Source organism: Schistocerca gregaria, chromosome 3, assembly GCF_023897955.1.
Source record: "Schistocerca gregaria isolate iqSchGreg1 chromosome 3, iqSchGreg1.2, whole genome shotgun sequence".
Lineage (NCBI taxonomy): Eukaryota > Metazoa > Arthropoda > Insecta > Orthoptera > Acrididae > Schistocerca > Schistocerca gregaria.
Genome location: NC_064922.1, coordinates 896,979,247 through 897,001,385, shown reverse-complemented (window position 1 = coordinate 897,001,385; position 22,139 = coordinate 896,979,247). Strand labels below are relative to the sequence as shown.

The 22,139-nt window shown below is 40.4% G+C and overlaps 1 protein-coding gene across 1 annotated transcript in view; it reads right to left on the bottom strand.

The window, feature by feature from the left end:
* Positions 1-22,139, bottom strand: part of LOC126355169 (gastrula zinc finger protein XlCGF57.1-like) — a 60,497-nt gene that overhangs the window by 19,100 nt on the left and 19,258 nt on the right. Inside the window, exon 2 of the mRNA XM_050005380.1 lies at positions 12,939-14,517. Within this exon, the coding sequence (XP_049861337.1) occupies positions 12,939-13,637 (699 nt within the window). The 5' untranslated portion in view covers positions 13,638-14,517. The remainder of the gene's footprint in view (positions 1-12,938; positions 14,518-22,139) is intronic.

The window sequence follows — 22,139 nt, the reverse complement described above, 5'->3', positions numbered from 1 at the left end:
CAGATGACTAATTACTTGAAAAAAAGTGATGTTTTCAAATACAGGTAACCTGAACGAAGGAGATTGTACAGTCATGTCAATATTAATGGTAAGAAACAAATAACATTTAACACCAAGTTGGTGAGTAAGTTTGTAGCATTTTTCAATTAGTTTAATAAAATCATCTGATAGGTATAACAGGGACTCTAGTCATCAATAATACATTCTCCTCCACTATTTACAAGCTTGCCAACACTGACATAACTTTTCCATTCTGCAGCTGTAGAAATCATGTGGTTCTGAGGCGAATAACTCATCAAGCCTTGTTCGGAGCACATTTTCATCCAGAAAGGAACTTCCTTGAAAGTTATTCAATAGAGAGCAGAAAAGATGGAAATGGAAGTGCATAAGAACAGATGAATACAGTGGGTGTGGAATGACTTCCTAACCCAACTCCTGTGTGGAGTGCTTTGTGAGTCTAGCAGAATGCAGCTGGACGTAATTGTAGAGTAACATCACTTCATGCAATCTTCCTGGTTGGTGTTTATTGGAATGAGTCTGCAAGATGTTTCAGTTGTTGACAATATGTCAGCAACCATGGTCACATCTTGGGAAAGCAATTTGTAATGCCCCACCTCGTTGCTGTTCCACCACATGCATAACATGGTCTTTTGCGGACGTGTGCAAGTCTTTGTACAGGGAGTTGCTGCTTTGTTTGGGCTCAACTACTCCTTTATTTTCCTTAAGTTAGCATAAAGACTATTTTTCTTGTCACCAAAATGATGCAAGATAGGAATGCTCAGGGTTGTTCACAAGCCAACTGATAATGAGTATGCACAAATGCACATGCTGATTTTTGTAATTTTGACTTTGAGCATGCGGTACCATACACCTATTTTTTTTAAACTTCCCCATTGCACGCAAATATTGCACAAAGGTGGAATAATCACAGTTCATCAAATTTGCCAGTTTTCAAGTTCACAGCTGAGGATCATTGTGTATTAATGTGTTTAAACGATCTCCATCAAGCCCATGAACTTAGAGAGTCACTGATGTCAAAATGATCCTCCCTAAAATAAGAAAACTATTTTCTAGCCATGCTCTTTTCTATGGCATTATCCCCATACACAGCACAAATGTTTCTGGCTATGTCCACTGCTGTCACCCCTCTACTGAACTCAAAGAGAAGAATAAGTCAGGAACGTTCTGATTTCTTCCCTTGGCATTCCATTTTCTAGCATCCAAAGCTCCACTCACTGTCTCCAAATTACAGAAAGACAATATGTAAACTCAAACAGCAACAATGAATTATTAATAAAAAAAATGACAATTGATAAGTAAACCCATAGCAACCGGAATACCAACATCAAAAAACACGCAATGAACTAAAGCACCAACCTTATATTTATAATTAAAATAACATAGTCGAGCAAAAAGAAAAGCACAAAAACTGAAACTGAGGGAAAGGATCTGATAATTTTATGACTGGTCCAGAACTAACACACTGTCTGAAAGAAAATCGTGTACATCCACTAGAACAGACAAGTACAGTTTGTGATCACGATTTGGACACTTTTCCTGAAAATTAAAGAAAACAAAAAGATAATTTTTTAACTCAAATATTGGCTAAAAAAAGTTAAAACTACAATATTTTTGGTAAATGAACAATGGATATCTCAATGATTGTGACATAATCTACAAGTTACTGCAGCATAAATCTGAACATTCTTAGGAAATTATCTACAATACCAAAATAATTAAATTAAATTATTAATGTCAATGAGCTTAGTAAAGAATCAAATGCTGAAGCTGCGGCTGTATCATTTTCAAGCTGAGAAATTATAGTTGTGTTTGTATTTGATGAAGATGTGTCCACAGGAAGTCTTAAAACAGATAATCTTACACCTCAAGATTAAACATTACAGAGTGTTACTATATGGGACAGGAAGTCTTAAAACAGATAATCTTACACCTCAAGATTAAACATTACAGAGTGTTACTATGTGGGACAATATGTTCAAAAGAGAACTGTACACATTTACTTAAAATCTCTACAGTTTGGCTGTACAAATGAAAAACTATCATGCAGACTGCATGTCAATATAATTTGTAATTTTCATTTAACAGAACGCAATTTAATAAAATTAAACCACTGAACAAGAAGGGCTGTGGTTTAGGCTGTCTTAAATAATAATGTAGTAATTAGCTCCATAAATGAACATTTTCTTCATAATGGGTACCACAGCCATAAGTTTGTTGGATGAAGGCATCTTCCTTCTTCCGTTGTAATACTTCTTACACCTCTTCTCATTTCCTGATTTACTTTGTACATCTGCTTCTATACTCTGTGTACAACTACGAAGTGCATGGCACAGGATACATCCCACTGTACCAGTTATTATGGCTTTTTTTTGTTTCATTCATATACGGAGCATGGGAAAAATGTTTAAATGCCTCTGTGCATGCTGTAATTAACATAATCTTATCCTCATGATCCTTACGAGAGCAATATGTGTGTGTGTGTGTGGGGGGGGGGGGGGGGGTTGTACTATCTTTCTTCAGTCATCATTTAAAGCCGGTTCTTAAAACTTTGCTAATAGACTTTCTTGGGATAGTTTACGTCTGTCTCCAAGTGTCTGCTAATTCAATTCCTTCAGTATTTCTCTGACAGTCTCCCATGGATTAAACAAACCTGTGACCATTTGTGCTGCCCTTCTCTGTATAATGTTAAATATCCCGTGCCAGTCCTATTTGGTACGGGCCCCACACACTTGAGCAGTATTCTAGGATGAGTCACACAAATGATTTTTAAGCTGTCTCCTTTGTATACTGATTGTATTTCCCTAGTATTCTACTAATACACTAAAGTCTGCTACCTGCTTGGCCCACAACTGAGCCCATGTAATAATTCCATTTCGTATCCCTACAAGGTGTTACACCAAGATATTCATATTAGTTCATAGATTCAACCTGTGACTCACTAATATTATATTTATGTTTTGTTTTGTGAAGTGCACAGTTTTACATTTTTGAAAATTTAAAGAAAGTTGCCAATCACTGCATCACTTTAAAATCTTATCAAAGTCTGACTGAATATTTGTACAGTTTCGTTCAGGTTCAGGTTCAGGTTGTATTTTGTTGTAGGTAACTATAACATTTGCAAAAAATCTGAGGTTACTATTAATGTTGTCTGCAAGGTCGTTAATGTATAATGTGAAAGGATGCAATGTTTCCTTGGAGTACACCTGAAGTTACGTCTACATCTGTCAAGCACTCTCTACCCAAGATAAAATGCTTTGTCCTCCCTGTCAAGAAATCATCAATCCAGTCACATATTTTGTCTGATACACCTTATGGTCATACATTTTATAATAAGCATCAGTGTGATACCGAGTCAAATGCTTTTTGGAAATCAAGGAATATTGCATCTATCTGACTGCCTTGATCCATGGCTTTTAGGATGTCATGCGAGGAAAGATATATGTTTTTGACATCAAAGCTCGTTGGCATGAAGGAGGTCATTCTGTTTGAGATACATCAATATGTTTCAGTTCAGGCTATGTTCTAAGATTCAACAACAAATAGATGTCAAGGATATTGGTAGTCTTGTGGATCACTTCTGCTACCTTGTTCGTACACAGGTGTGATCAGTGCTTTCTTCCAACTATTGGGCACAGTTTTTGTTGCTTACTGTTAACAGGGGGGTTAACTCAGTTACAAACTGGGTACACAATCTGATAGGAATTCCATCAGGCCCTGAGGCTTTTCAGTTTTAATGATCTCAGCTGTTTCTTAACACAACTAACTCTAATCTCTCTTTCACTCATGGATGGTCCTTCCCTCTATGAACTGTTCTAATGCATACATATCTATCCAGTGCATGGTCAACTATTCTTTTAAACTTGAACCATAGTTCATCTACAGGCTCCTGTCATGAGCTAAAAGTTTCAAGTTCCTCACTAAGATATCACACTATTGTTTCTCTGTCTAGTTTGCTGAACATATAAATCTTTCTGCTTGTTTTAGTTGTCCTTTGCATTTTGGTAGTCATTGTAGCTATAACTGCCTCATGGCCACTGATACCATTTACAATGTGGACTTTTTTAAAGAGATCAGGTCTGTTTGTTGTCATTAGATCTAATGTATTTCCATCATGAGTGGAATTCTGAACTGTGTTTCAGATAATTTTCTGAGAAGGCATTTAGTAACATTTCACAGCATGTCTCATCATGCCCACCACCAACGAAACTATCTAAACCAATTGTTGGAGGTTTAAAGACTCCCCCAATGATTACAGTATGATTAGGGAACTTATATACATGTGAATTAGGGCTGTCTTAAGTTTTCAATTACATCAGGAGGAGAATCTGATGGTCAACAGATGGACCTTATTATAATTTTTTGCCCACCTTTGATACTGAGTCTCACCCAAAGAATCTAACAACTTCTATCTTTCAGCTTAAGAATCCATTTTTAGTGTTTACCCAGTGCAAGGTGCCATACACATGAAAATAACAGTAGAACAAATAATGTACGCACATGATGTAAATTTTCTGTATTTTCTTGTGTAAGACACATCCCTCTGACAAACTTGGAAACAGCCTTTCAAACTGAAACAAGTGTTGTAACTGACAAGAGATATAATGAATACTGAAAATCATCCCCTCTACCACTAATGAACAGAAGCAAAACCAACTGACATCTATGTTAAACTTAATAGACTGTAACAAACTAATCAAACACAATATTAACTGTGTAAATAAAACAGAAAGAAACTTCCACATGGGAAAAATATATTAAAAATAAGATTCCAAGACTTACCAAGCGGGAAAGCGCCGGCAGACAGGCACATGAACAAAACACACAAACACACACACAGAATTACAAGCTTTCGCAACTGGCAGTTGCTTCGTCAGGAAGGAAGGAAGGAAGGAGTTGTGAAAGCTTGTAATTCTGTGTGTGTGTTTGTGTGTTTTGTTCATTTTTATTACAATATTAACTGTGATGTTTAAAGCTTTTATGGAACAATATTAACTCATAAAAGGACTTGTGTGAATGCTAATAAATTTTCATTCTTTTTGTACACCTGTCAACTGCTCAACACTTCCACTACTCAGTGACTGGTCTCCAAAACAAAATTTCAGAAGAGTTAACTGAAATCTTTGAAGAAATATGGCATAGGCATTTTAAGAAATATGTTAAGTAAAGCACCCACTCCAAACCAGTAAGTCTGAAATACTGATACAAACCAGTGCTAAATAACAGAGAATTGTTATGCTTCTGTATTATGATAGATCACATCACAGTAAAGAAGATAAAGATAAATACACAATCATGAAAAAGCACTGCAAATCTGCAACAAAATGTAAGGCTAATGATGGATACATATTTAACTCTGAAAATAAATCTAAAGCCCTGCGGAAAGCCATAAAAAAGGTTACATTATCAAAAAAATCAGAGCATTCCAGGTTTTCCTGACATGTCATACATACTTTGCCGATCTGTCTCAGAGACCAAGATTGCACATAATGTAGGCAAAACAGAAACATTAACATTGAGACTACACAGCAAAACAACTGACAGTTTTATATCAAGTAATATAACTCATAGACAAATAAGTGAAACAACAGCAGTAATTACTAAACTGAAGGTCACTATAACCTTCCAAATGTTGCCACTAAACACTTAACAAAAATCATCAATGAAAGATTAACTGAGGTGTTTAAATAGAATACTAAAAAATATCGATAATCAAACATGTTTATAATGACAGTAAAACAGAGTCACTGGATAAATACCAGGCCATGTTGCCAGCCCCAAACAGCTTCTAATGGCATACAGTATGCACCAACAGTTGAGTCAATATTCAAGACACAACAACCTACTTTGTCCTGCATACTATGTCATCAGATCTAATGTCTCTAACATGAGGAAACTAGAGAGCCTTATAACAAAAGTATAAGATTAAAAGTGACTTTACTAGACCTATGGAAATTCTTTGATACAGACTCTCCCAATTTCCTAATCAGAAAAGTACAGTACTATGGAATAGAAGAGAATGCTTTCCTCCTGCTGCAGTCATTCCTGAGCAACAGTGAACATTTAGTATGTGTAAATAACCTAAAGCTATATTCTAACAATGGAAACTCCAGGCTGACATGTTCGAAAACCATATACCTTATCTGTTACAGAAGATGTCCCAGAAGGCTTTGTTCTACAACTCTCTCTGCCTACTGTACAGTAAATGTGAACAATCTGTCCTACACACTGCCTAGTAATAGAGTACTAGACGCTGATGACAAAGCACCAATGGCTCAAAGTATCAAACCAACAGGTATAACAGAATGGTGCGGTAGCAATAGCAACAAATAGGATGTACTACCTAGTTTCAGACTAGATGTTCTGACTGAGAATAATGAATTATTTAGGAATAAAGGGATGATTCATTGAAAGGCAGAATTGCTGTGGCATTTACAGATACACGAACAAAAGGTACAGAGCTTTGCTTTGCTAGCTTTCACAATGAAATTCCTTTCTAAAGCTGTAGGACACACACACACACTCACGTGCTTGTCTCACTAAATTGTGCTAATTCAACTGCCAGCTCTTTCCTAGTTCTCGTTGAATGTACTGGGGTGAGGAGGGTGTGCAGAGTGGGGTGGGGTGAGGGATGGAGAGAGGTGGGAGGCAGTGTGGGGATTGGTGTGTGTGTGTGTGTGTACAAGGGATTTGGGGGGGGGGGGGGGGGGGGCGGAGCGTCTAGCGGCTCATGGGAGAGTGGGGAGCCGTCCATGGGCTAGCTAGGGGTGTACGTAGAAGGGAGCAGGTGGTAGACGGCTGAACGCACGATTCACAGATTAGGACATGAGATTGCACTGCACAACTAGCTGACATGTATTGAGTGGCTGTAATTCGAAAGGGATGGTGCGTACAAACACTTCCACCCCCCCCCTCCCCACCCTTTCTCTCTCTCTCTCTCTCTCTCTCTCTCTCTCTCTCTCTCTCTCTAGGGTGGGTGCTGGGGAAACAGCGAGTTATCTTAGCTTTAGGCCAGGGAGGTTATAGGAGCAAAGTATGTGCCGTAAGAATAGCTCCCATCTGCGTAGTTCAGAAAAATTGGTGGTGGTTGGGAAGATCCAGATGACACAGTTTGGGGCAGCAGTCACTGAAATCTTAACATTGTGCTCTGCTGCATGTTGTGCCACTGCGTGATCCATGTTGTTTTTGGGAACAGTTTGATGGTGGCCATTCATTCTGGTTGACAGCTGGCTGGTTGTCATACCAATGTAAACACTGTGCAGTGGTTGCAGCAGAGCTGGTATATAACACGGCTCCTTTCACAGGTGACCCAGTCTCTGATGGGGTAGGATAAGCCTGTGATGGGATGGGAGTAGAAGATGCTGGGTCGGTGGATAGGGCACATCTGGGTCTTCCACAATGGCATAACCCCTGTGGCAGGGCATTGGGATGAGATTGGCATACGGGTGGACTAGGATGTTGGGTTTGCAGTGGAACACCACTTTGGGAGAGCATGGAAGTATCTTGTGTTGGATGTCCCTCATTTCAGGGCATGACGATAGATAATCAAAGTCCTGATAAAGGCACGGTTCAGTTGTTCCAGTCTCGAGTGGTAATGGATGACAAGGTGGCAGTTCTTTGTGGTTGGTTCTGGGGATGGATTTGAGGATCAGGTGTGTATGGGGATATGGCATAGATCTGTTTTTGTATTAGGTTGGGGGCAGGGGGTATTGCCTGACTGCGTAGGCTTTTGTGAGGCGTTCAGCTTACTAGGTGAGGGAGTTTTCATCACTGCAGATGGGTCTGCAACAGGTGACCAGGCTGCATAGGAGGGATTTTTTTGGTGTGGAAGAAGTGGCAGCTGTCAAAGTGCAGATACTTTTGATGACGGGTGGGTTTTGTGTGGACTGAGAGGCCAGGGAGGTTATAGGAGTTAAGGATATGCTGTGAGGATAGCTCCCATCTGTGCAGCTCAGAATGCTGGTGGTGGTTGGGACGATCCAGATGGCATGAAATCTAGCATGATGAGGAATGAGAGTAAGGTGTCCTGGCCTTGGTTCCACATTATAAAGATGTCATCAGTAAACCTGAACCAGACCAGGGGTTTGGGGTTTTGGGAGGCTAGGCATGTTCCTTCTAGGTGGGCCATGAAGAGATTGGCATAGGAGTGTCCCATACAGGTGCCCATGGCTGTGCCACGAATTTGTTTGTATACCTTCCCTTCAAAGGTGAAGTACGTATGGGTTAGGGTGTAGTTGGTTAGGTGTACGAGGAATGAAGTCATGGGTTTGGAGTCTGCTTGGGAGAGTTAGTATTCAATTGCGGCAAGGCCATGGGCCTCACGGATGTTAGTGCATAAGGAGGTTGCATCTACAGTGACGAGTAGGGACCCAGGAGGTAAGAATGTGGGGATGGTGTAGAGCTGGTGCAGGAAGTGGGAGGCTAGGTTTTAGGCTATTGGATGCACATGTTGATCAACAAGGGCCGAGATTCTTTCAGTGGGGCACTGTAATCAGCCACAGTGAGGCACCCACGTTTGTTAGTTTTGTGGATTTTGGGGAACATGTAGAAGGTGGTGTGCAGGCTGTTGTTGGGGTGAGCAGGTAAATGGATTCTGAGGAGATGTTCTGGGAAGGTCCTACAGATTTCAGCTGAGATTGGAGGCTATTTTGGACATCTGGAATGGAGTCGCTTTGGCAGAGCTTGTAGGTGGAGGTGTCGGACAGCTGGCGGAGGTCCTCCTGTCCAATCCTAATACTGGACCCTGCCTGTCCCAGTTCTTACCACCATCCAGCCGTGACCCTCCCACACTTCACCTAACTATCCCCTGGTCACCTTCTAGGATTTCCTAACTTCCAACCTGGCCACACCATCCTCCATCAGGTCCCTCCCTAAGAACATCAACCTTTCAGCAGAAGAAAGGACTGTCCTACACAACCTAAAAACGGATCCTCATCTGATCAATCTCCTGGCAGACAAAGGTTCTACAACTGTTGTGATGAACCAGAGTCACTATGGGATGGAGGGCCTCCCCCAGCTGTCCAACACCTCTACCTACAAGCTCTGATAAAGTGACTCCATCCCAGACATTCAACATAATCTCCAACCCTGCTCAAATACTTAGGCTTCACCAGAACCTCTCCCTGAATCCATTTCCCTGCTCACCACTACAACAGCCCACACAGCCACTTTCTACATCCTACAAAAGTCCAACAACCTAAAAATCCTTGGCACCCCATTAGGGCTGGTTACAGTGTCCCCACCAAAAGAATCTCAGCCCTTGATCAACATCTGCAACCAATGGTCCAAAACCTAGCTTCTTAAAGATACCAACCACTTCCTGCACTAGCTCTCCACCATCCCCACGCCCTTACCTTCCAGGTCCCTACTTGTCAGTATAGATGCAACCTCCACATACACCAACATTGCTCATGGCCATGGCCTTGCCGCGACTGAACATTACCTCTCCCAACACCCTGCAGACTCAAAACCCCCCTTCATTCCCCATACAACTAACCAACTACATCCTAACCCATAACTACTTATTTTATTTTACTACTTTGAAGGAAATGTATGCAAACAAATTCATGGCATAGCCATGGGCACCAGCATGGCACCTTCCTACGCAAACCTCTTCATAGGCTACCTAGAGAAAACATTCCTAGCCTCCCAAAACACGACTCCTGGTCTGGTTCAGGTTTATTGATGACATATTTTTAATGTGGACCCAAGACCAGGACACCTTATCCTAATTCCTCCACAATCTCTACACCACCTCTTCCATCCACTTCAGTTGGTCCTCCTCCAACCATCATGCCACCTTCCTATATGTTGATCTCCTCCTCTCAGATGGCTCCATCCACAGCTCAGTCCACATCAAACCCACCAATCACCAAAAGTATCTGCACTTTGACAGCTGCCACCAATTCCACACCTAAAAATCCCTCCCATACAGCCTGGCCAACTGTGGCAGACTCATCTGCAGTGATAAGAACTCTCTCACCCAGTATGCTGAAGGCCTCACAAAGGTCTTCGGAGACAGGCAATAACCACCACATCTAGCACAAAATCAGATCTCCCTTGCCATATAGTCACACGCATCTGATCCTCACATCCATCCCAAGAACAAATGAGAAAGAAGTATCCCACTTTCACCCAACACCAACCAGGACTGGAACGACTGAACCACGTCGTTCGTCAAGGTTTTGATTATCTATCGTCATGCGCTGAAATGCCACCCAATATGTGTCAGCTAGTTGTGTGTTGCAATATCACGACCTAATCTGTGAAATCGCATGCACAGCTGTCTGCCACCTGCCCCCTCTATGTGCACCCCTAGCCAATCCACAGACGGCTCCCCACTCTCCCTTGAGCCGCTAGATGCTTCTCCCCCAACCGCTTCGCTGCCTCCCGCCTCTCTCTATCCCTCACCCCACCCTGCACCCCATCACACTCTATTACACTCACTGTGGGCCAGAAAAGAGCTGGCAGTTGAGTACAATGTAGGGAGACAAGTGTGCGCACGTGTGTGTTTTGTATGTTCCTCCTACACCTTGAGGAAGGAATTTCATTCTGAAAGCTAGCAAAGCAAAGCTCTTTACCTTTTGTTCATGAATCTGTCAATGGTGCTGCACTTCTACCTTTCGGTGAGTTGTCTCTTTATTCGTAAATAATTTGTTAGTTTCAGGCTAAAGTATTACATCTAAACAGTGTAACTGAAAATTTAAAATTTCATTCTTACACCACCATAGCACAGTTGGGACAGAGTAAGATGTTAGTGCTGCCTTTCGGAGCATGCAGGGTTTTGGTGGGGACAGACAATGATAGGTGCTGAATCAGAAGGCTGTGCTGAGGAGAAAATGGAGGGGGGGGGGGGGGGGAGGATGCAAAAGGGAGAGGAGAGAAGTGGAAAGGACTATGCAACTGCATTGGCAGGATAAAACACATGTGTAAGTGAGAGCAGGGAAGGGGATAGGGAGGCGAAGGATAGGGACTAGCAAAGGTTGAGGCCAGGGAGATTATGGGAATGAAGGGTATGTCATAGGGAGAGCTCCCGCCTGTGCAATTAAGAAAAGATGATCTTGATGGGAAGAATCCAGATGTCACAGACTGTAAAGCGGTCACTGAAGCTGAGCACATCATGTTGGATAGCATGCTCGCAACTAGGTTGTCCAGCTCTCTCTTGGCCACAGATTTGCAGTGGCCATCATCATGAATAGACAGATTGTTAGTAGTCAAGCCAACATAAAATGGAGCATAGTGGTTGCAGCTAAGCTGATAAATCACAAGACTACTTTCATATGTGGTCCTGCCTCCTGTGAGGTAGGAGATATCTGTGACAGGACTGTAGTAGTTGGCAGTGGGAAGATGGGGCTGATCTTGTATCTAAGCCTATTGAAAGGTAAGAGCCATGCGGCACAGGGTTGGGAGCAGGAGTGGAATAGGGACAGACAATATTATTGTTTAGGTTGGGTGAGAGGCACAACACTATGGGAGGGGTGAGGAGTATAGTAGGGAGGATACTTCTAATTTCAGAACACAACAAGAGGTAGATCCCTGGCAGAGAACATGATTCAGTTGCTCAGTCCTGGGTGGTATAGAATCGAAAGAGGAAAGCTCCTTTATTGGCACAGAAAGGTATGTGGGGGATGATAGTTGACAGCGAAGGCAAGAAACAGGAGATCTCCTTCATCATATCTAGCAGTCTTTTTTCAATTTGCTTATCTGGCACTCAACATCTCCTCTATATGGTGAATAGCAATTTAATGCTTTCAATTTGTTGTTATTCCATTCTGGATTTTCCATTGTTTGATTTTATCTCGTAAGTTTCCTACTGATATAGAAACAAAGGTCTCCTGATAAAGAGTGAATACACACACTTTCACCGAACATTAACAAACGGTAGAATACTAAAATTTCAATATTTATTAGTTTAAAATCACCCACTACTTCCAAAATAAATACTTTGCACATTATACTGACCATTCTAATACCATAATTGACGAAGGGGCCTTTGACTGAAACATTTTAAAAATTTAACAATAGAAAATCCAGGATTGGATAGTGACAATATTATGAAAAGGATAGATTGTTACTCACCATATAGCAGAGATGATGAGTCGTAGTCAGGCACAACAAAAAAGACTACTAAACACATAAGCCAGAAGATGTTCTCCTGAAATAGACAACATACGTGCACACACACACTGACACAAACGCACCTCACACATACATGACCACTATCTTTGGCTGCTGGTCGGACTCTATAAAGACTTCATAAAAATCAGACTTAAAACTTTATAAAAATTTCATATTCAGATCTTGAAGTTCCTCTTCTTTGAACAGAGCATCAAAATAACACCTTTTAGAAATTTCTGGTGAAAGACATTCTTCCTCACTGCAGAAGCAATGTTTCAAAGAAAAAAACATTAATTCAACATTTGTACAGAATTAATCACTCATTAACAGGACATCTTTTGTTATTTCTGTAATGATAATTCCCTTAAGAGCAAATATGGCAAGATAAGTTTCAGTGTACTGTTACTTCCACAACTAGAAACCCTACAATTATCACTTAGTATTTGAAAAATGTGCCAATGACAACACATTTATAATTGTGTCAATTTTTGCTGCCATGTTTAAATGTGCATTATTTCTAACCATTTCAGAAACCAAAGTAAAAGAATAGAAAATAAAGTGACAACAATTTCACAGATATGTATCTGTTAATTTGCTTCCAACTGGTAAACAGGCTTTTTTAACTCAATTTCATTGCAGTTACTTTGGGCTGTTGTTTTCTTTAAAATTTCTTCAAAGTCAACACTAAAGTACTAAAATAAAAAGAGTGGGAACAGTAATTCCTACAAAAGTAACTATTTTCTTAACTTCACAACTTTACAAATAAACTGGCCATAAATATATTTCAATGAAGAAAAACTAACCTTTAAATGTGAGGCTTGTGTGAATGCCATTCCACATGTCTTACAGCTGAATGGCTTTTCACTCATGTGGATACGTAAATGCTGGACAATATGACCTTTCAACTCTTTTCCACAGATGTCACAACGGAAAGCACGGATTCCACTGTGGATACAAGCAACATGTTTCATGAGACTATCACGCCGAACAAATGATTTGCCACAAATTTCACATGTCTGATCACGTGTCCCGTCATGTCGTTTCAGATGCATACTGAGATTCTTTTGGGAGGCAAATTGCCTTGGGCAACGTGTGCAATGGTATGGTTTATCACCTGTATGGGTTATGGTATGTTGCAGCAGCTGGCCCCCACGAGCAAAGCGGCGTGGACACTGTGGACAGGCATATGGTCGCTCACCAGTGTGTGTACGCAGATGCAGCCTTAAGCGTTCCTTGATGGGAAATGTCCTTCCACAGTGGTGGCAAGTAAATGGTTCAGGATATGTATGTTTGGCCACAATATGGTTCTTCAAACCACCACCCTGTGCAAACCGTGCACCACAGTCTGCACACTCATAAGGTCTTTCTCCTGTGTGAGTTCTCAAATGCTTTGTTAAATCACCTGCTGCTGCAAAGTTCTTTCTGCAATACTGGCATTTGTGATTCTTGTTATGTTTCTTGCCTTTTTCTTTCTTCATGTTCATCTTAATCAATTTACCCATGACAATTCAAAATTTTAAAGTGCACAAAAATTATAACAAGCAACTACTGGCAGAGTGTCTTGTATCATTGCTTACAGAGAAGATTACACAGTAATCAAGCAAAATGTCACAAAAAGAATGCAGATTGCCAGTTTAATGCTATTCTCAGTTTTTCAATGTGGCAATAGAACAAAAATTTTCCTCTCAGATTATATTTAGGAACAATATGGCTACTTGTGCCTGTGCAGCTTGTCACATTTTATTGCTCTGGTGGCTATTGAATATACAATTGTAACTCATACAATACACACATCAACTGCCGAGCAGGAAGTACAAGAATAGTACGCTATGCGTGCAGTTTTGTACCTGTAGATATAACTGACACATTTAAAGCACTTGTCTGATATCACTGAAATTCTTAATTTCTAAACTCATTGGTGTTTGGTACTGGCACATTTGGTTTAGCTTTACACCTCTAAGGAGGAGATGATATGGCATAAAAATAGCAAAAGCTTTGTATAAATAACATTTAAAAGTAAAAATTCAGTACAGAATTAAAATAAACTGTGTTCTTTGGCTAATATGACAAGCATCTGTTCTTCAAAATTGTAAATTACAAACAAGTAAATTACAACATAGTTAATCTGATACATTCAACATGACTAGTTTCTTTAAGTATGATACAAAATAAGGCACTAGATAAATCTTTCTAAAATGTGAGCTATGCTACATTTGGCAAGATAATGGTATCAGTAAACTTCATTTCTACATTATTAAATTAAACCAGTTGCCCCATAACTATAAGTAGTTCTGCCTTGGCACCTTCTCTTTCTTAAGTAACATTTTTGGCTCATTCTTCACATCTCAGGTGTTTTATGGAGAAACAATCTATAAACAGCACCTGTAACAAACCACCAAGCATCAGAAGAAAATAAGAATGTATATAATATGTTGCATATTAACAGATGAACTATAAATCATTCTGTTATTAGACATAAACACTACTGCACAATGATCAATTTTTGCTTAACTCATTTCATATTTCCACAATGAAATTTTCACTCTGCAGCAGAGTGTGCACCGATATGAAATTTCCTGAAGCATTAAAACAATGTGATGGACTGAGACTTGAACTTGAGACCTTTGCCTTTCACAGGCAAGTGCTCACCAACTGAGCTACCCAAGCACGACTCGCAATCTGTCCTCACAGTTTCAGTTCTTCCAGTACCTCGGCTCCTACCTTCCGAATACACAGAGGCTCTTCTGCAAACCTAACAGAACTAGCCCTCCTGAGAGAAAGGATACTGCAGAAACATGGCCTAGCCACAGCTGGGAGGATGTTTCCAGGATGAAATTTTCACTCTGCAGCAGAGTGTGCGCTGATATGAAACTTCTTGACGGATTAAAACTGTGTGCCGGACCAAGACTCTAACTCAGGTCCTTTGCCTTTTGCGGCTTGGAAGGTAGGAAACAAGGTAATGGCAGAATTGAAGCTGTGAGGACAGGTCATGAGATGTGCTTGGGTAGGTTAGTTGGTAGAGCACTTGCCCGCAAAAGGCAAAGGTCCTGTGTTCAAGTCTCGGTCTGGCACACGGTTTTAATCTGCCAGGAAGTTTCATTTCATCTTTCTTATAAGACTACTGATACTACAAAAATATGAAATACAACTTGAACGACAGTAGAACTGCCTTGTAAAACAGAACAACTAAAATATTATTCTATTTGTTACAATATTCCATTAAAGAGATATTAACAAAAGTGTAGTAATGTAGTGAATGAAGCAAAAGCAGGAAAATAGAAAGCATTTGAAACTAATGACCAGATTATGTAGCTGAGGTAACTAATGAATGTTAGTGCAGTGGTGTTTGATTCGAGGTGGGTTGTCCTAGCTTACCACCAATATAAGGGTGGGGAAGGGAGGAGCATATGTAGCAAAAAGTACCTCACTACTAGAGTATGATCCTCCAAATACTTGGGTTAAATCCCATAACTCTCATACATAGACACGGGTTCACAGGTAGATGCCGTGTTTCTTGACTTCCGCAAGGCGTTCGATACAGTTCCCCACTGTTGTTTAATGAACAAAGTAAGAGAATATGGACTATCAGACCAATTGTGTGATTGGATCGAAGAGTTCCTAGATAACAGAACGCAGCATGTCATTCTCCATGGAGAGAAGTCTTCCGAAGTAAGAGTGATTTCAGGTGTGCCGCAGGGGAGTGTCGTAGGATCGTTGCTATTCACAATATACATAAATGACCTTGTGGATGACATCGGAAGTTCACTGAGGCTTTTTGCGGATGATGCTGTGGTATATCGAGAGGTTGTAACATTGGAAAATTGTACTGAAATGCAGGAGGATCTGCAGCGAATTGACACATGGTGCAGGGAATTACAATTGAATCTCAATGTAGACAAGTGTAATGTGCTACAAATACATAGAAAGATAGATCCATTATCATTTAGCTACAATATAGCAGGTCAGCAACTGGAAGCAGTTAATTCCATAAATTATCTGGGAGTACGCATTAGGAGTGATTTAAAATGGAATGATCATATAAAGTTGATCGTTGGTAAAACAGATGCCAGACTGAGATTCATTGGAAGAATCCTAGAAGAGATAGAGAAGATCCAACGGAGAGCAGCACGCTTCATTACAGGATCATTTAGTAATTGTGAAAGCGTTACGCAGATGATAGATAAACTCCAGTGGAAGAGTCTGCAGGAGAGACGCTCAGTAGCTCGGTACAGGCTTTTGTTGAAGTTTCGAGAACATACCTTCACCGAAGAGGCAAGCAGTATATTGCTCCCTGCTACGTATATCTCGCGAAGAGACCCATGAGGATAAAATCAGAGAGATTAGAGCCCACACAGAAGCATACCGATAATCCTTCTTTCCACGAACAATATGAGACTGAAATAGAAGGGAGAACCGATAGAGGTACTCAAGGTACCCCCGCCAAACACCGTCAGGTGGCTTGCATGGATGTAGATGTAGATGAGTATGGTGGACAGGGGCACTACAAATGTAGTGTGTGGACAGAAAGTTGGAAAGCGTGGATCTCACGAGGAGGGTGCCAGAGATAAGTCCCTGCAGCCACACTGTCCTATGTGTCCTCGGTGGCTCAGTCGGACAGAGCGTTTGCCATTTAAGCAGGAGGTCCTGGGTTTGAGTCCCGGTCGGGGGCCACATTATTCGACTGACCCCATTGACATTTATCAGTGCCTGTAAGCAGCTAAAGGTCTGATTTCATTGTAATTTCATTCTTCAGGAGCTATAAGATCACCAATGGTATCTGTACAGACACCAGCTTTGTATACAATGGAGGTTCCCTCCCATTATGAACTGTTCTACTAGGTACATACCTATTCAGTGTGGGGTCAACTATTCTTTTAAACTTGAGTCAAGAGTTCCTCTCCATACTCCTGACCTGTGCTGAAAGTTTCGAGTTCCTCACTGAGATAAGATACTACTGACGTCTTATCAAGTTTACTGATCACATACATTTTCCTGCTTGTTTTAGTTGTTCTACCATCTGAGCTACCCAAGCACGACTCACTCCCTGTCCTCACAGCTTCAGTTCTGCCAGTATCTCGTCTCCTATCTTCCAAACTTCACAGAAGCTCTCCTGAGAACCTTGCAGAACTAGCACTCCTGGAAGAAAGGATATAGCGGAGACATGGCTTAGCCACAGCCTGGGGGATCCTTTCTTCCAGGAGTGCTAGTTCTGCAAGGTTCTCAGGAGAGCTTCTGTGAAGTTTGGAAGATAGGAGACGAGATACTGGCAGAACTGAAGCTGTGAGGATGGGAAGTGAGTCATGCTTGGGTAGCTCAGATGGTAGAGCACTTGCCCGTGAAAGGCAAAGGTCTCGAGTTTGAGTCTCGGTCTGGCACACAGTTTTAATCTGCCAGGAAGTTTCATATCAGTGCACACTCTGCTGCAGAGTGAAAATCTCATTCTGGAAACATCCCCCAGGCTGTGGCTAAGCCCTGTCTCCGCTATAACCTTTATTCCAGGAGTGCTAGTTCTGTAAGGTTCGCAGGAGAGCTTCTGTGAAGTTTGGAGGGTAGGATACGAGATACTGGCAGAATTGAAGCTGTGAGGACAGGTCGTGAGTCGTGCTTGAGTAGCTCAGATGGTGGAGCACTTCCCGCGAAAGGCAAAGGTCCCTAGTTTGAGTCTCGGTCCAGGCACACAGTTTTAATCTGCCAGAAAGTTTGGTAATTATTGTTGCCACAACCTCATCATGGTCACTGATACCAATGTCTATATGGGCATCCTCAAAGACATTAGGTCTATTTGTTGCCATTAAATTCAATATATTTCCTTCATGAGTGGGGTTCCTAACTATTTGTTCAACAAAGTTTTTAAGAAGGTATTTTACAAATTTTCACAGATGTCTTATCACGGACACCACTAACAAAACTGTAATGTTTCCAATCAACTATTGGATGAGTAAAGTCTCGACCGATGATTACATTATGACTGGAGAACTTATGTACAAGTGAACTGAGATTGTTTCTCAAGTTTTTAGTTACATCAGAAAATAAGTACGGCATGCGATAAAAGGATCTAATCATCATTTTGTGCCACCCGTGATACTGAGTCTGGCCCACACGATCTCACATGCAGCTTCAATTTCTACCTTAGTGGATCTGAGTTTCTCGTCTACTGCGAGAAATACACCACCTCCTTTTCCCATTTGCCTATCCTTTCAATAAACATTAAATTTACCCCAAAAATCTCACTGCTAGCAATTTCAGATTTCAACCACCTTTATGTAACTAATATGAAATGAGCTTCACTGTTTTTCACAAGTGCTTGAGACTCTGGCACTTTGTTGTGAATGCTTCAGCAGTTTACCATTAGGATTTTAATACTGTCACTTATAGGAGGCATTTCTTTCGATCTAACACTGATATTTCTGGGTTTCCTAGAGCTATCGTTATCTGGATTGGATGGAGAGTCGTCTAATCCTAAGAACCACTGTGTGCAGCCCACACACACAGTCAGCTACCTTAGTAGCAGCCTCTGATGTGTAGATCATTTAGTCATACTTGATTGTTACTATACTTTACAGTCATTGCTTATAGAGCCTGCTTCTCATCAGATTATGCAATTGGTAGCACATTACCCAAATTTGGATGGGATTGGGGTCGAATCCAACTGTAGCACAAATTTTTAACTTGTCACATATAATACGCAACAGAAGCATTTGTGACATTTTGATATTATAAGTGTCTGTTGGAGAGTTAACTAAAATAACTAATGCAGATTAAGACCAACACACAGTAGGAACGCAACCACATTTTTTCACTGTGAAAGTGTATTATATTGGCAAATTAACTGACAAGTTCCACATTACAGTGACAGAGCACAATTACAGTTCATGGACGAGGCAAATAACAGACTTACTATCTCTGGCCTATATTTCAAAAGTCCATAAAAATGTAACAGTAGACAAAAATCCAGTTTCAAATCTCATTTTGGCACATAGTTTTGATCAAACAAAATGATTCAGTGCAATATGCACTGCAAACATTTTCCAAATGTTGTACAGACTGTGCACATTGGCAGCAGACCAGTGACAAAAACTGATGTGATGTAGCAAATACCTCCAGTCTTCCACAGCGCTATGAAACGGTGATCAAACTACAGAAGGATGCAACACAACAATGAGTGCAATAGAATTAGTTTCAATAAAACTATCATTACAATATGTTAGGAAAAGGAAGAATTAAGGTAGCACACCACTGATGCAAGAAGTTTAAATACCAAGGAAGGTATTCTGATGAGGAAAAAGGATGGAAATACAAGAGAAAAAACTGGTAGTCTGTGTACATCAGATTGTGAGCAAGATGACAACCAACAAGAAAATGGACCACAATGAATGATATACAAGAACTGATATACAAAAGATACAGTAGGGAACAAGGAACAACAGAAGATATTAGGAATGATGTAGACAGAATTTGAAAAAGCAAGAGTATTGTTTTTACCACATATGGAAGTAGATATTGCACAGCATCTATCAGATGGATTTATCACTGCTGACAGGCAGAGAGCAGTATTTGATACTAAGATTATTAACTTTCAAATACTTGAATAGAACCATATAGCATATGCCAGTGATAAAATATTTTGATGGAAGGTGGGTAAAGCAACACACACTGCAGCATAGTCAGGAACAGTTAAAATGCTTTAAACAGGTAGGAATGGCCATATTAGCTGTTATCGTGCACATAGAGTAGGGTAATAGTGCAGGACAAACCAAACAGGATCGTGGAAACAGTGTTGGCATTGTGGGAAAGGAGGTCATTTTGGTAAGAGTGCAAGGATAACCACAACCTGGAAAAGGAAGACTGACAGTGGGGGCGTGGTGCTGGTAATAAAAAATAAGGCAACCCCACAAACAGGAATTCGGGGGATAACAAATAGGGACACAAGTAGGTTACCATTCATTTTGATTTCAGTCAATGAAGAATCAATATGTGCACTGTTGAATTCACGGAGTGATGTCACGATCATTGATGAACAGTGGTGTAGGGACAGCCAAGTACATTTCAATTGGAAATATATGTGCCAAGAAAAGGAGAAATACACAGCCACCAATACAACAATGATAGGAATAATAGGACGGATTACTGCTAAGATTAGAATTGGCCAATACACACAAAAATATCCAGTTAAGATAGTGCAAGGCTTGGCTGTCTCACGTATATTGGGAAGAATTGATTGAAATCAAATTGGACAAGAAAAAATGGATAATGTCATACAAGTCTGTGTTCATAATAGGAAACAGAACATGAAAATGGAAACAATTAAGTAGCCCAATGAGGGATTATACTGATCCTTTAAACCACTTGAGGACGGAAGACAAAGAGAGGCTTAAACAGATTTGCCAACAGTTTCTGGGTGTGTCGACTGCTCAATTAGGGATTACATTGTTGGTCGAGTACACTACAGAGGTAACAGATGATATTCCAGTGGACAAGCCACCATATCAGTTCATGTCACCAGGAATGAAGATTCTAAAAGAACTGGTTGATATGTTTAACAAAAACATGATACGTTATCAAAATCCCTGTATGCTCTACCTATGTATGCTCTACCTATTGGTAGTTGAAACCTAATGGTGAGCACAGGCCTGTAGTTAATTACAGAGAGTTGAGTAAGAAGGTAATTATACAAACAGTTACCTTGCCTGACCTGCAGTCTAGTTTCGACTGGTTCAAGGGAGCCAAGAACTTTCCCACTCTCAATCTGAACAGTGTGTAATGGGTAAAAGTGCAGATATTTCTATTGGTGACTGAGGATGGTGTACTGAACAATGTTACAACAATATTTACATCATTTCCAGACTAATAATTATAGCTATTAAAAGTCACATGTTTTTAGGTTGGGTATTACCTCCAAACTCATGTGGCAAGAAAAGCCATCAGTGCTGCTTATTTTCCCCATGAGAAGCAGGTCAGATGTTGAAGTGTGGACACAAAATAGTTAGTCTACACTGACATGCATAGTCCACTTAGTGGAGCAGTTACAACCATGCAGACAATATCAGGTCGTAAATTGTGTTATGTGTTTGAAGGAAGATAGTTTGTTACAGAGAGAAAACAAACAACACAATGGCCTGTGTATATATTAAGGTACAAAATATAAAAAAATCTGCAGTTATACCTGTTACACACTGTATAATCAGATATTCCTGCCAGAAAAATAGAAACCTGTAACAGTGTTTAAAACCAACTGGAACATTTACAAGTTCAACAGAGTTGCACTCAGCTTGTACACCAGGACTGCCGTGCTTACATAACTGATGCGTCAGATATTTTTAGATATTAAGTTTCAGTATGACTACAATTATTTGGACACGCTCATAACATGGCAAGAATATGGATGAATATTGTAACCATCTCTATAAAGTGTTTATGAGTCTCAGAAAGGTGGGACTCCTTCTTATCTCTGGAAAGATAAATATAGCTTGTTTGACTGTGTAGTCTTTTGGCCATAAGGTAGTACTGGAAGAAGTGACTACTAAGCCTAGCAAACTGCTGTCTAAAGTTGAATTACCTCCTTCGAATAATTTTAAAGCAGTAGCTCAAGTCGTAGGAATGACTAATTATTTTCGTAGGTTCAGTTCAGGATTTTCTCAAAAAAAGCAGTCCCTCTCAGTGATTGACATTAAAAGAACAAAAGTTTAAATGGAGGAGAGGCGCAACAAGAGGCCTTTAGTGCCCTAAAACAAGTGCACAATATTGCCCCTGTGTCAGCATTACCCAATTTTGATACACAATTTATACTACAGACAGTGCATGGGGTGGGGGGAAGTTTTGATACATGAGGTGGAGGGAGGAAGGCAACATATAGCTTATGTTTCAAGAGCACTTAGTGATGTGGAAAAGAAATATTCAGTTTCTGAAGTCTAATCATTAGCTGTTCTGTTTGGCTAAGAAAGGATCAAAGTATATCTGGAACATACTCATTTTTGGTTCTATAAAAAAAATAAAAAAGAAACCAC